This window comes from Corylus avellana, chromosome 2 (genome assembly GCF_965113065.1).
Source record: "Corylus avellana chromosome 2, dhCorAvel1.hap1.2, whole genome shotgun sequence".
Lineage (NCBI taxonomy): Eukaryota > Viridiplantae > Streptophyta > Magnoliopsida > Fagales > Betulaceae > Corylus > Corylus avellana.
In genome coordinates, this window is record NC_142491.1 from 23,519,745 (window position 1) to 23,534,722 (window position 14,978).

At 38.1% G+C, this 14,978-nt stretch overlaps 1 protein-coding gene and 1 pseudogene across 1 annotated transcript; both read right to left on the reverse strand.

Annotated features, from left to right (window-relative positions):
• Positions 1–1,254: 1,254 nt before the first annotated feature.
• LOC132179639 (basic endochitinase C) lies at positions 1,255–2,982 on the reverse strand. The gene is made up of 3 exons (XM_059592389.2): positions 2,667–2,982; positions 2,407–2,557; positions 1,255–1,816 (listed from the first exon to the last, which is right to left on the reverse strand). Exons 1-3 carry the CDS (start codon positions 2,980–2,982, stop codon positions 1,447–1,449), a joined length of 837 nt encoding a protein of 278 aa, XP_059448372.2. The 3' UTR covers positions 1,255–1,446.
• A 9,749-nt stretch (positions 2,983–12,731) lies between these two features.
• On the reverse strand, positions 12,732–14,383 carry LOC132179630 (endochitinase-like; annotated as a pseudogene).
• Positions 14,384–14,978: the final 595 nt, after the last annotated feature.

A 14,978-nucleotide genomic window follows, 5' to 3' on the forward strand; every position in this document is an offset into this window, starting at 1 on the left:
ATTTGTTGGGTTTTTGAAGATTTGTTGGGTTTGACGTTTGAGTTTTTGATTTATATATATATAAATCCAGAAAAAATTTTAAAAAAGAAAAATTATTATTCTTTTCAATAATTTTTAAATTACTGACGTGCCAATTTTGACACGTCAGAAAATTCTGATGTGTTACATCTCACACGTCAAAAATTTTTCGTTTCTGACACTCAAAATTTTAACGCCTGAAACACGTCAAAAATTCTCTGTCAAGAAAATTTTCTGACGTGTCGGACCACCTGACACATCAGAAAACCAATGTCAACAAAAAATTCGTTTTTTGTAGTGTGCCAAGTGTCTATAAACATTTAAAAGGTACATTATATTTAGTATAAATTAGTAAACTGCTATTAATGAGGTTAAGAATTTAATGTAACTTTTAAATGTTTATAGACACTTGACACTATTTTATATAGATTTGAGAATATTTCCTCTATATATACCGGTTTGGAGGAAATTTCTGTCCGAGGGATCCTAATTCCTATAGATTGTCATAGCACCATTAAACGTGGGTTACGTATATTAATGAATCTGGTCATAATATTAGTTTCTTGCAGCACCTAATAAATGCCAAAATTTTCCAAATTGTAGGTTAATACCCTTTCCAAAAATTTATATATCACACAACCATAAATAATATACCTTAGCCCATATTAGACACCTAGCTACCCTTACCCTTAACTTAAGTTCATAGGGCAGAATAATACACCATCGTGGATTTGGATCAAAATCATCCTATTTTTATAATTCTTTTATTTGCCAAAAAGAACTTTTACCTATTTTTCCAGAGAGTACATGTAAATGTTATTTATTCAGTAATCATGTCCACACTTATAACATGGGAATGTAGCACAATTGGTAGAGCCATCATCGCTGCTTGGATGAAAGGAATACGGATCGATACCTCGTGTTTCCATATTTTTTCATTTTTAAGAAAAAATAAATGAAACTTTTGAATATAAAAAAATAAGGAAGTATTTTATTCTATAAATCTAACTTTCACACAAGAATTTGTTTTGGAATCTGATTTGGATGAAGATGAAGATGAAGGTGATAGAGGAGGAAAATTCGTATTCCGAAAAAGATTCGGCTTTAACTGAATTGGGTTGAGTTGAGATCCGGCCAAATTGAATTGGGTTGGTCATGGTTATTATTATTATTATTATTATTATTATTATTATATATACATGTGTGTGTGTTTTGCAATATGGACACCACATCAACACAAGAGATATGAGGGCTGCACCTCCAATATTATTCAAACTTATTAATTTCTTCTTTATTTATTTAGCTGTAACGTAGAAACCTTCTCATTGGACAAGAAAATCTCTCCAATTACATATAGGGTTTATTGTCTCCTTCATTATTATACGTGTTTGAACCTTTATTTGCCTTGAACCATAGCAGCTAGTTAGCCTAGGCAAAAGGCTTCTGATTATTGCAGTCTAGGTTGTCCCCATAGCTTACTCCCAGTATGTCGCAGTACCTTTTGTAAAATCCAATCCTATCAGCCACTCTATTATCAGCACCATGCCCACATTCCAGCCCACCGTTGATTATGTTGGTGATCACACCATAGCCTTGAACTCGACCGGCTAACCTGTCCGCAGCGGACGGTGTCCATTTTCCGATGATGACATCGTGGCTGGACGGCTTGTTTCCCTGTGGGGTCATCCAAAACCATATGGCTGTCTTGAATGATATTACTGGGTCTGTGGCTACCAGATCTGGATTCTTTAGTAGATCAACTCCAATGGCTTTACCCGCTTGCCCATAGTTGTAGTTGCTGTCAAAGTCAACCAAACAATCAAAGCATTAGAAGTAGTCTTTGATATTACATGTAGGGTTATCAATTTTAGACTGGCGAATTGATACGAATTCAACATAAAATTAGCGGATTAAAATTGATGAGTTTGACTTATTTAATTAAAGGGGTCGGGTTATGGTTGACCTATGTAACTAGCCTTATAACCATTTCTCAACACGGCCTAAACCTGACACATGATATTAAAGCTAGTAACACTACATATGAATCCGACACAAAGCCAATACAAAATTATTGGGTTAGGGTTAAGGAATATAACTCATTTAATTAAATAGGTCGAGTTATGGTTAACCAATATAATCTTGTACTCATACTTCGACACGACTTGATTGCAACACGTAATTATATATTTAACTGTTTAGTGAGATGTGTTTGATGTCATTCTATTGCAAATCTTTTGTCCATTTCTTTTGCAAATTTATCATTCAATCTGTAAGACCACCCACATGTAAGTCCCATAAATTCAATGCATGCTTGATTTGTACAAAGACCAACAAGAGGTGCAAGAAAATAAAAAGAAAACTTTTCTCATATTTAATTCAAAGACTTACTGAGTGAGTTGAATCGGTCCCCGACCATAATATTGTTTGCCGGGAGCGCACGGCCACTGGCTGGATGGCGTACAATAGGCTAGCTTGTTGTTTTCCGTAACAAAGCAATAACCCCATGCATACGCGCCATCTGGTGCACTTGCCCATCCTCCTATACAAAATAAAATCAATTAATCATCTTTCGCAATTAAATTCAACAAATTAATCCAAAAACGAAAAAAAAAAAGAAAGGAAAAAAACAAATTGTTTAATTTTCTCACCGGTTGTCTCGTGAGATGTTTGAGCCAAGAAAGCTGCAATCTCCCTTTTACGTATATTAACATCACCACTTGTGCCAAAGCCGGGAAAAGATCGTGCAGCCGTGATAAAAGCATTGTACGTGTAGAACCCATTACTCTTACACCGCGGATCGTTGCGATATTTAAGCGTGCGGTCGAAAAGGGCGGAGCTGATGATGCTGCCGACGTCACCACCGCCGGCAGGAGTGGCGGACGGGATTGGAGTTCCGCCAGCTTTACAATTGCCAAGCAAGAAAGCGAAAGCTAAGGAGAGAATGAAGGTAGTAGAGAGCTTCATTTTCATCTTTGAAGATTTGTACGTTGAAGAGAGCAATGGTGGTGGGTATATATATATAGGGGACTGTAGTGGGTTTTGCTCTACTAGCTATTATTCTATTCAAAATGGGTTGGCTAGCTGAGAGCCACATGATTCATCATGATCATCAAGAAACATGGTTGACATGGGTGAGTCGGTGATCAAAAAATTTATCATCGAAATGGCTGAGCTTGGTGATGTCATGAGCCGTCTGCTTTGCCATATATTGCGGAAGAAGCTATTCCATCGTAGAGTTCGACTTGAGTTTTGGCTTCCCTCTGGTAGCACCACGCAAACATGTACGTAGCAAATATGCACCGAAAAGCATAACATGTGTTTGTTTCCCGAGATTCCTTTCCTAGGAAATAATTAACCACTCTCTAGACCCTTTAATTATTAAATGAGTTATTCGGAATCTCGGGTTGAGTACTCGTTTAATGTTCGTGAATATGTTTGTATAAAGTTCGAGTTGACTTGTTAACTCCATCTGTGTATTTATATATAGTAGTAGCTATTGAATAACAATATCTATAATGCATGGTAGAAGTAAATTCTAGACTTACAACTCTTTTAGATCGAGCATTATATTATGGAGATGAAAGAAGTAAGTGTTTGTAATAGAAGATTTTCATTTTGATCTCGTGTATATTGGCGAATACTCTTGAAACTTCAAAGTTTTGTAATGACTTGGTTTTCGGACGACTTGGGGAGCTTTTGATTCTTGTTTGAAACCTACTAGAAATATTCCTAGCTAGAAGTTTCTTTAGTGCATTTGACATGTAAGGAGTTTGTAAGAAATTATTGTCCTTTCTCTTTGTATTAAAAAATATATATATCTAAATATACTTTGGCTCCTCAAATTATCAATTATTTTGTAATTACGCTTTCAAACTTAAAAAACTAACATTAAGGATTCACATACTACCATCTCGTGTCAAATTAGGCACTTTTTTATTTTTCTTTTCAAAATACTTTTAAAGTTATTAAAAAATATATAAAAATAACCATTTGAAAAAAATAATAATAATTTAAGGGGGCTAATACAAAAAGGATCATACTTTCATTTTTTCTTTTCAAATAGCTATTTTTTGGGGTATTTTAAGGAGGAAAATACAAAAATTGACCCACGGTGATAGAAATAGGAGACCCCGATATCACTTTTTGAAGTTTGGAGATGTAACTATAAAATTAATAATAGTTCCGAGCATGGGCGATTCATCCCCCACCCCCCCAAAAAAATTTTTTACAATTTTTCATAAATTTCCTTCAAATTAATATACCAATTTTATAAATTTCTTCCTCCAAAATATTATTTGTGTCCATTTTAATAATTTTTTTTTTTTTTTAGTTTTGCCCCCCCCCCCCCCCCAAAAAAAAAAAAAATTACTTGTGCCCCCTTTTAATTTTAATTTTTTTAATTCATTTTTTTAACTTTGCCCCCTCTTTCACTTGAAAGACCCAATTCATTTAGTTTCCCTCTATATTCTAGTTCACTTCTAATCAAAAACTTAATTTGGTTTGGGACTCTCATTGAATATGTGAAAGGAAAAGTTAAATGGTTTCGATTCTTTGAAGGGTCGAATATATGTAGAAAGCCTGGAAGAAGCGGGGGGACGTGAAGAAAATATAGGGATGGATAGTAATAATGAAGATACAGCCACGCCAAATTTTAATTTGGGTGGGCCAAGTGTTGGGCTGAAAGAGAAGGAAAGGCTGGAGATTGCAAGCCTTATTTTGAGACTTGTATCCGTGCAGGAGGTACACCACGTTAGTGAGGAAGAGACAGAACAGGAAGAAGGAGTGGAAGTGGTTACTCGAATGGACATAACGTTAAGCCCAGATCATGAGGGTAACCATAGTGAGCTGAAGAGTGGTGCTAATCTGAAAAAATGGAAGCGGAAGTATAACGACCCCAATGGGCAAACCAATTAACTAGTAATTGACCCCATGGTTCGTCTCTCAGCCTTATCCCTCGCGGGACAAGACTTAGGGATTTCAACATTTCTCGTCGAAACAAGAAAATTTCAGCGGAAGACTTTCAAAAACTATAGGAAATAGAGAGCAGTAAATTTAACATCCACACAACATGCACCAAACTTCAACCATACTGGGTCCATGTCCTTAAAAATGACCCAACTCAGATCTTGCACAATCACCCAAGTCTGATCCGACGACATCCTCTTCTAGGATAGCTAAACTGTACAAATATTTGTAATGATAGGGGAAAACATAAATAAAAAGGTGGGTAAGTCTAAGACTTAGTGAATGTTAACGCAAATAATGTCCATGCCAATTTAGTGATGAACTCTAAATTTTAGTAAAGCAATAGTTTCATCAAGACAGTTTTACATGGGTGTGATATAGATAGATAATCTATACATATGATATAGAGTGACAGCCATAGTTCAACAGTATGGTCTACCCTTAATATTACCCCTTCCCAGTAGGTTGGTATTGTCCTGAGGGACCTGTAATACAACACCAGTACCTCGGATATTGTATGCTACCTTACATAACACTAGTAGCACAACCGAGTTTGACCTTGGGTGGCTTACACTGCTAATGATGTTCGTCCTGTAATGACCGTCTGTTAAGGCTGCTCTGGCCATAAAACAACTATCGGATCCAAGGCCCATATAATACACACACATTTGACCATAAAGTTAACATATATACTATGCCCATGGCCGTTATCTCGCACGTATCGGTGTACTATGTCATACGATACAAAATTATCTTGTCTCTATTTTACATGCATGCTTTTATAAGTCTCACTTTCTTAACATATTCAACACAACATTTTTCTCAATAATGGTAGAGTTCATGTGCAGTAAGTATAAATTGTGGGAGTTGCAAACATGCATGTTTTTGGTACACCAAATAGTCGTGGAGTGCATGGAAAATAACAACGAGCATTATGTGAGTTAAAACTCACCTAGGTCTAACATCTCTAAGTATTCCAAATGATTTGGGTTTTCCAGATCTGTGGAAAACCTTCTATTAGTCATATTTCTATCAAAACAACTCTAAAACAAGAAAATATGAGCTATCAGACGGCTGGTTAAAATAAAGTCTTCTGTCACACTTCGGACCATACGTTCGAGCTCGAGACCGTAGGTCCACTATGATACTTCGAACGATATGTCCACTTCGAGGTTTTCAGGGACAACCTCATTTTGTCTACTTGTCCTTCTATTCTCCAAAACGAAATTCTATGGCTATCAATGGGCTTCCTAAGGTCTCCTAACTCAAAATGAAACCTCCATGCAAACGCGATCATGCTAAGTCAAAACAACACTATTCTAAACCAGATTTAAAGCATAACTAAAGCTAAAGCTACAACTAACAACACAAGACAACATTAGGGCAGCATAACAACGTAAAAATAGACTAGGTAAACCGATGTTACCTCCTTGAAGCGAAACTTCAAGAATCTCCTCACCGTTAGCACCAAAACTCACAAAACCTCACAATACACACACAAGGATGGACTTTCGCAGCCTGGGGGCTTGAGAGAACGTGAGAATTCATGAGGGGTAGGGGTATTTATAGCTAAGGGGCTCCACCAACTCTCCATAAAAGTAGCGGATGTCGGCCAACCCTAACGTATGTCCGGTACTATTTACACAGCTGTCCAAAGGATGCCTCGTACGTCCAGGTATTATCCAAAGGGTATTCCAAAAAGTAGCGCACATTTGTGTGGTCCCGCGTATGTCAGTGTACTATTTGCAAAGTGTACATATAGTGGTCCCCCTTGCGTACGTTCGCTAACCCTAGTGTACATCCGGTCCAAAAGTCCAAATTACCCTTCTAGTGTCCTTAGTGACCCAAAGCCCAAATTAACCTCCTAATTAAGATACTTAAGCTTAGTTAATTATTTGGGTCAAGAATAAAATGGTGAGGTTGCACTCAGTGCCTATGAGGAACAATATCTCGGTAAAAGAAAGGCGAATTTAAAGGACAGAAGAATTCAGTAGGATAGAGGGGCTAAAAAATGGAAGAGGAGCGTGAAGAAGCATCTGGATTGTGACAAAATTATGGCAGAGGCTGTTGAACAGCCCCGCCAATCGCCATGATTCTACTATGCTGGAATTGTCGGGGGATTGGGAACCTCCGAGCAATTCATGACCTTTCCCATATGGTGAATGAAAAGAGACCCAGCTTTTTGTTTTGTATGGAAACAAAGAGTACAAACACAAGATGGAAGGACTACATGTAAAGTTGGGGTTTGAAGGACTTTTTGTGGTTGACCCAGTTGGACAAAGTGGAGGTTTGACACTTTTGTGGAAGGAAAAAAATGAAATTGAAATCCAGAATTACACTCGAAGGCATATTAATGCGGTGGTAAGATTGACGGAAAATTCTACTCCTTGGAGATTTACGGGGTTTTCTGGCCATCCTAACTGGATGAAGCGACATGAATCATTGACCCTACTTGAGCATCTGGGATTATTTACTTCGGAGCCTTGGCTTTGTATTGGGGATTTCAATGAGGTTGTGGATTGAACGGAGAAGCGGGATGGAGCAATAAGACGTGAAGGGCAAATGGGGCACTTTAGATCAGTGCTTGAAAAGTGTGGTTTAAGCGACTTAGGTTATAAGGGCACTAAATTCACTTAGACCAATTGCCAGCAAGATGGGGGTCATATACAGGAGAGATTAGACCGTGCAATAGCCAACACGGCCTAGTGTAGCATCCATCAAGACGTGGAAGTTAGTGTTTTGGCCACTTGTTAGTCGGATCACAAGCCACTATTATTATGGGTTCAAGATACAAAACATCCATAGGAATTCTTAAAAAAAAAATTCAAGGTGGAAGCGAGTTGGATGCATGATAAGGAGTACAATGACATTGTAAAGGAGGCTTGGAAGGATTCGGAAGGAGGCATATCTAGGGAGGAACCTGCAGAGCAAAAGCTGGCTTGGTGTCAAACAATACTCACTAATTGGAGCACACATAAATTTGGTAATGCGGAGAAGGAGCTCAAAGAGAAAACAAAACAATTGGAGGTGCTTTAAAAGAATGAGGGGGCTCATAATTGGGAAGAAATCCGAAGATTACAAGGGGAGATAGAGTCCATTCTAGAGCAAGATGACATCAAATGGAAGCAAAGAGCTAAGCAGAATTGGTATCAAAATGGAGATCAAAACACTCCGTTTTTTCATGCATGAGCGGACCATAGACGGAAATAAATCAAATTTGGAAAATAAAAGATGAATTGGGCCAGGAGTGGAAAAAAATGAAGGAGATTGGAAAGGCTTTTGCTGATTTCTATCAAGGGCTATTCATGACAGTGGACACTTATGGGGTGGATAATTGTTTGGAAGATATGGAGGGACGAGTTACGGAGGCTATAAATTCCGAGCTTTTGAAGCCGTTCAAGGTGGAAGAGATAGAGGTAGCCCTTGGACAGATGCACCTCCTAAAATCCCTAGGGCCGGATGGTTTTGCGGCGTGCTTCTATCAAAGATCATGGGACACGGTGAAAAATGAGGTGTGCAAGGCTGTTCTTGAATTTTTGAACCATGGTATTTTTGATCCTGCCATTAATTCTACTTATATAGCACTCATTGCAAAAATCAAGAATCCTTCTAGAGTGACTGACTATTGTCCCATAAGTGTCTGTAATGCACTCTATAAGCTCAGTGCTAAAGTACTAGCTAATAGGATGAAGAAGGTACTGCCCCACATAATTCCCCCGAACCAGAGTGCGTTCTTCCTTGGGAAACTCATCACTGATAATATCTTAGTGGCTTTTAAAGCTTTGCATACTATGAGTGGACAAATGAAGGGTACAGAGGGTTATATGGTGTTGAAACTAGACATGAGTAAAATATATGACAGGGTTGAATGAGAATTTTTGGAGGCGGTTATGAAGAAGATTGGGTTTGATGGTATATGGGTAAATTTACTTATGACCTGTATCCGAACGGTAACCTATTCAGTTCTTATTAATGGGCAGCTGTTTGGGAATTTCACTCCAACTAGAGGGATCAGACAGGGGGGACCCATTATCACCCTATTTCAACATTTTATGTGCTGAGGGACTCAGTTCTTTGCTCCAAAAGGTAGAACGTGATGAGAGGATTTCGAGTCTTCCAATTGTCTGAAGACGAATGAGATTAAACGATCTCTTCTTTGCGAATGATATCTTCCTTTTCTGCAAAGCAAACATTATGGAATGGGTCAATATTCAGGAGATCCTTATAGTGTATGAATTTGTTTCTGGGCAAAAGCTAAACCGGGAGAAGACGTCCATATTTTTCAATAATAATACCAAAAGGGGGGCAGGGGGGACAATAAAGCATATTCTTGCTATGGCAAGAGTCAGCTCCACTACTTGCTACGACAGATATCTTGGTTTGCCAGTGATGATTGGAAGATCAAAAGTGGAAGCTTTTCCGGTTTAAAAGGTAAAATATGGGGTCAGATCAATGGTTGGAAAGAAAAGTTCTTATCACAAGCAGGGAAAGAGGTACTTTTGAAGGCTGTTATCCAAGCCATTCCAACATACACCATAAGTGTATTTCAGTTGCCTAAAACAATTTGTAAGGATATAAATTCTATGATGTCAAATTTCTGGCGGGGGCAAAAAGATAAGGAGACAAGGATTGCTTGGATGTGTTGGGAAAGGTTGGGGAGGGGAAAAAACAAAGGAGAGATGGGCTATCGGGACATAAAGAGTTTTAATCTGGCTTTATTAGCAAAGCAGGGTTGGCAACTGATGTACAAATTTAATTCTACTCGCAAGCACACGAGTCGTTTACAATAAAGTGTGTGCAAGTGTAAGGTCAAACCACAAAGAGTTGTGTTGCAAAAACCAATTTTCTAATTTAAATTAACCCTATTTCAACCTAGTTCCAAATTTCGTAGTCCTGTCATGCAAAAACATAAACTAAACTAAATGATTTGAAAACAATTAATGGAAAGGTACTAAGGTTATCCGAATCCGCCTCGTTAAATCAAAGAAGATGTTCTTGCATTTTATGTATACAATAGACAACCAAAAAGTTTATACATTTTTCAAAAGTTGTAAACACGCATATTAAATCATTCAATGAATCTATCCATTAAAAGAATCACAACGAATATTTAATTGAGATTAAATCATCCACTGTATCCGTAGATCACAATGGATATTAGTCTCAATCCAATCATTCGATGTACCCCTAGATAAAACACAACGAATATAAAATTTAGCATGAATGAAATAACAACATTGAATCAAATAAGATTAATCAAACAATTGAATTGACTTTGAACAACAATTTAATTAAAAATCACATTATATACATAAAACTACAAGAACAAGAATGTTTATCAATGACAAGGCTTCATCTTCAACCATAGTTGAAAGTTTTAGCCTCTCATGATAACAAAAACAATAACAAATTGAATTAACATCATGAAAAACGTAAAACTTACAATAGAATTGGAGTTCAAAGCTCTAAAAACCCAAAAAACACGAATTTTGACAAAGTACGGCACCCCTGGTGCATCTCCGTATGTTTACATTAGAAAAGAATGATATTTACATGCTCATTTTAGGGATTTAGTGCTGTCAGGTTGGCCGAGTGCGCTTGATCGCACTCGTGCATCACTTTCCACTTTCGATGGGCGTGTGTGATCTCGATCGCACTAAATGTCCGCTCGAGTGCACTCCCTTCAGAATTAGACAAATCTTGTGAAACATGACTTTGTGGATCTTTGAGTTAGCTTTGCAATGGCACCAAGATCATTTAAATTTGAGCTCTACAACTCTAGATATGACGTTTTTAGTGGGACTCATCGGGTGCGAATCATCACTCGATCTAAATTTGCTGCCAATATTCCCTAAATTGTCTTAAGCCCCAGAATTAATGGATTTTCCCTTTAAAGGTTCAATTTTCCCTTAACAACCTACAAAACACCAAAACTAACCAAAACATCAGAAAATAATAAAACTAAAAGCTTAGCAAATGTAGATTAAATGGTCCAAATATGTAATATTTGGTACTCATTATGACTGATGCAATATTCGGAGACCTTGGTTGCTAAAGTGTTTCACCAAAAGTATTACTCGAATGGCTGTTTTCTTAGTTCTGAGCTAGGACGAAGCCCTTCTTATGCGTGGCGGAGCATCTGGAATGCTCAAAGTTTGCTAAAGCAAGGTTTGATTTGGAGAGTAGGTGATGGACAGTCTATAAGGATATGGGGTGACCGTTGGATCCATTCACCATCATCCTATGAGATCCAAACACCCATATGGATCCTTGATCAACAAGCAAAGGTGAGTTCTCTCATTGACCCAGATACCAATTGGTGGAACACTCCCATGTTAAATGAGCTACTCATCCCGGAAGAAGCTATTCTTGTTTGCAACATACCGATATATCCACAAAGACAAAAGGTTTGTTTGGTTTGGGTGGGGACGAAAAATGGAGAATTTTCAGTGACAAGTGCTTATCATATAGCAAAAAACAACATTGAAGATAGAAAAGGTAGCAGCTCAAACCCTGATGCTAGTGGCGATCTTTGGAAGTCTGTGTGGAATTTAAGAGTGGCTCCAGTTGTGAAGATGTTTATTTGGAAGGCATGTAACAATATACTCCCAACAAAACTCAATCTCCACAAGAAAGGAATTACGAAGGATGCATTATGCCCCACGTGTGGATAGGAGCAGGAGATTGTGAAGCAGCTCAGGATGTATGGGCGGTGTGTAGTAACAAAGTTCAAAAGTGTCCCATTATGGCTGCAGGTTTTGCAACTATTTTCATGAGCTTGGCGGAGAAATTAGAAGCAGAAGAGCTTGAGAGGGTGACTGTAGTGGCCCGTCTTATATGCTGAGGCGTAACAGAATGGTTTTTGGGGGTGACTTGTCATCGCTTGATAGTATTATGAATACGGCAAAGTCACAGATTGAAAGTTTTGGCAAGGCGGAGCAAGGGCCTAGGACCACCAGTCCCAAACTGATAGTTGAAGCTGCAATGACGTGGTGCAAACCAAAGGCTGGGTTTCTCAAAATTAATTGGGACGCCGCCATCGATGTTGTGGGGAAAAGAATGGGGATTGGCTTCATAGTGCGTGATCAGGCAGGTGGGGTCATGGTGTCTGTGGTAGCTACAAAACCAAATGTCACTGACCCGATTACAGCGGAAGCTATTGTGGCATGGACGATAGTGAAAGCTTGCACAGCCATGGGTACGGTTTATCAAAAGTGATTCTGGAGGGAGACAGTTTGGAGGTTGTAACAGCTCTGAAGAATGAAGCCAACTGCTGGAGTAGATACGGAACCGTTATTAATGATGCCAAAACCCTTCTAAATAGTTAATAGCATGTAGGAATGGCAGGTGAGCCATACCAAAAGAACTACTAATGTGGTTGCTCGCACGTTGGCAAAATACAGTCTAACTGTTGGAGAAGTTCAGGTGTGGTGGGATGAGGTCCCTAAATGTATTCGTCATATAGTAGCTACGGAACTTTAAGCTTTTTTTGCTATGATAATGAAATCTCAATTCACAAAAAAAAAAAAAAAAATCTGTTTGAATGCGGGATATCACATTAATACAAGCGATATTGGGGCTACACCTCTAATATTCAAATTTATTAATTCCTTCTTTATTCAGCTGTAACGTAGAAACCTTCTCATTGGACAAGAAAATCTCTCCAATTACATATAGGGTTTATTGTCTCCTTAATTATTATACGTGTTCGAACCTTTATTTGCCTTGGAGCATAGCAGCTAGTTAGCTTAGGCAAAAGTCTTCTGATTGTAGCAGTCTAGGTTGTCCCCGTAGCTTACTCCCAATATGTTACAGTACCTTTTGTAAAATCCAATCCTATCAGCCACTTTACTATCAGCACCATGCCCGCATTCGATCTTACCATTGATTATGTTGGTGATCACACCATAGCCTGGAACCCGACCGACTGACCTGTCCGCATTGGATGGTGTCCATTTTCCAATGATGACATTGTGGCTGGACGGCTTGTTTCCTGACCTGTGGGGTCATCCAAAACCATATGGATGTCTTGAATGATATTACTGGGTCTGTGGCTACCTTATCTGGATTGTTTAGGAGATCAACTCCAATAGCTTTACCCGCTTGCCCATAATTGTAGTTGGTGTCAAAGTCAACCAAACAATCAAAATGTCAAAAGTCAAGGACAAAGTCTCTGATATTATATGTAGGTTTGTCAATTTTAGATATGACTTGCAAATTGATATGAATTTAACATAAAATTAGCAGATTAAAATTGAAGAGTATGACTTATTTAATTAAAGGGGTTGGCTTAAGATTGACTTATGCAGCTTTATAACTATTTCTCGATGTGATCTGAACTGACACATGATATTAAAGCTAGTAACACAACTTGTGAACCCGACACAAACCCAATACAAAATTATTAAATTAGGGTTAAGAACTTTACTCATTTAATTAAATAAATCGAGTTAGAGTTAACCTATATAATCTTATACTTATACTTCAACATGACTCGAAACACAACACGTAATTATAGATTTAACTGTTTAGTGAGATGTGTTTGGTGTCATTCTATTGTAAATCTTTTGTCCATCTCTTTTACAAATTCATCATTAAATCTGTGAAACTCATGTATAAGCCTAATAAATTCAATAGTTGATTTGTACTGCGGACAAAAGGTGCAAGAAAATAAAAGCAAACTTTTCTCATATTTAATTGAGAGACTTACTGAGTGAGTTGAATCGGTCCCCGGCCATAAAATTGTTTGCCAGGAACGCACGGCCACTGGGTGGACGGCGTACAGTAGTCTTGCTTGTTGTTTTCCGTAACAAAGCAATAACCCCATGTATACGGGCCATCTGGTGCACTTGCCCATCCTCCTACACAAAATACAATTAATTAATCATCTTAATTTCGCAATTAAATTCAACAAATTAAACCAAAAACAAAATTAAAAAAGATAAAAAATGTTTTCTCACCAGTAGTCTCATGAGAGGTTTGAGCCAAGAAAGCTGCAATCTCCCTTTTACGTGTATTAACATCACCACTTGTGCCGAAGCCGCTAAAAGATCGTGCAGCAGTAATGAAAGCATTGTACGTGTAGAACCCATTACTCTTACATCGCGGATCGTTGCGATATTTAAGCATCCGGTCAAAAAGGGGCGGAGCTGATGATGCTACCGACGTTATTGCCGCTGCCGCTAGGAGTGGCGGACGGGGTTGGAGTTCCGCCAGCTTTACAATTGCTCTGACATTCAGTCCCACAGTATTCTGCTTTGGTGCCACACCACCCATATTTGCTACAACATTCCCCATTGGCACATACGGCTCCGCCGGCCTGGCTTCCACATTGTTCTGCGGAGGCTCCATGCAAGAAAGCCAAGGAGAGAATCAAGGCAGTAGAGACCTTCATTTTCATCTTTGAAGATGTGTACGTTGAAGAGAGCAATGGTGGTGGGTATATATAGGGGAGTACTGTAGTGGGTTTTGCTAGACTATTATTCTATTCAAAAATGGGTTGGCTGAATAAGTTTGACTCGGTTAATGTTCATGAATAAGTTCTTGTTAACTCGATCTGTATATATATATAGTAGTTATTGAATAACAATATCTATAATGCATGCATGGTAGAAGAAAATTCTAGACTTATAACTCTTTTAGATCGAGCATTATATTAATTAGGGAGATGAAAGAAGGAAATGTTTGTAATAGAAGATTTTCATTTTGATCTTGTGCATATTCGCGAATACTCTTGAAACTTCAAAGTAATGACTTGGTTTTCGGACGACTTGTGGAGCTTTTGATTCCTGTTTGAAACCTACATTCCTAGCTAGAAGTTTCTTTAGTGCATTTGACATGTAAGGAGTTAGTAAGAAATTATTGTCCTTTCTCTTCGTATTAAAAAAAGAGAAAAATCCACTTCACCCTCCTGAAGTTTCAGGAGTTTTTCAATTTGAATCCCAAAGTTTAAAAATTAGCAATGTGCCCTCCTAATGTTTCAAAAAAATTCAATT

Excerpts from the sequence above, each read along its gene's own strand:
- LOC132179639 (XM_059592389.2), bottom strand. The coding sequence starts at position 2,982 with ATGAAGCTCTCTACTACCTTCATTCTCTCCTTAGCTTTCGCTTTCTTG. Across the intron at positions 2,558-2,666 it reads AACATCTCACGAGACAACCG|GAGGATGGGCAAGTGCACCA; the intron begins GTGAGAAAATTA and ends TATTTTGTATAG. Across the intron at positions 1,817-2,406 it reads GGACCGATTCAACTCACTCA|CAACTACAACTATGGGCAAG; the intron begins GTAAGTCTTTGA and ends TGACTTTGACAG.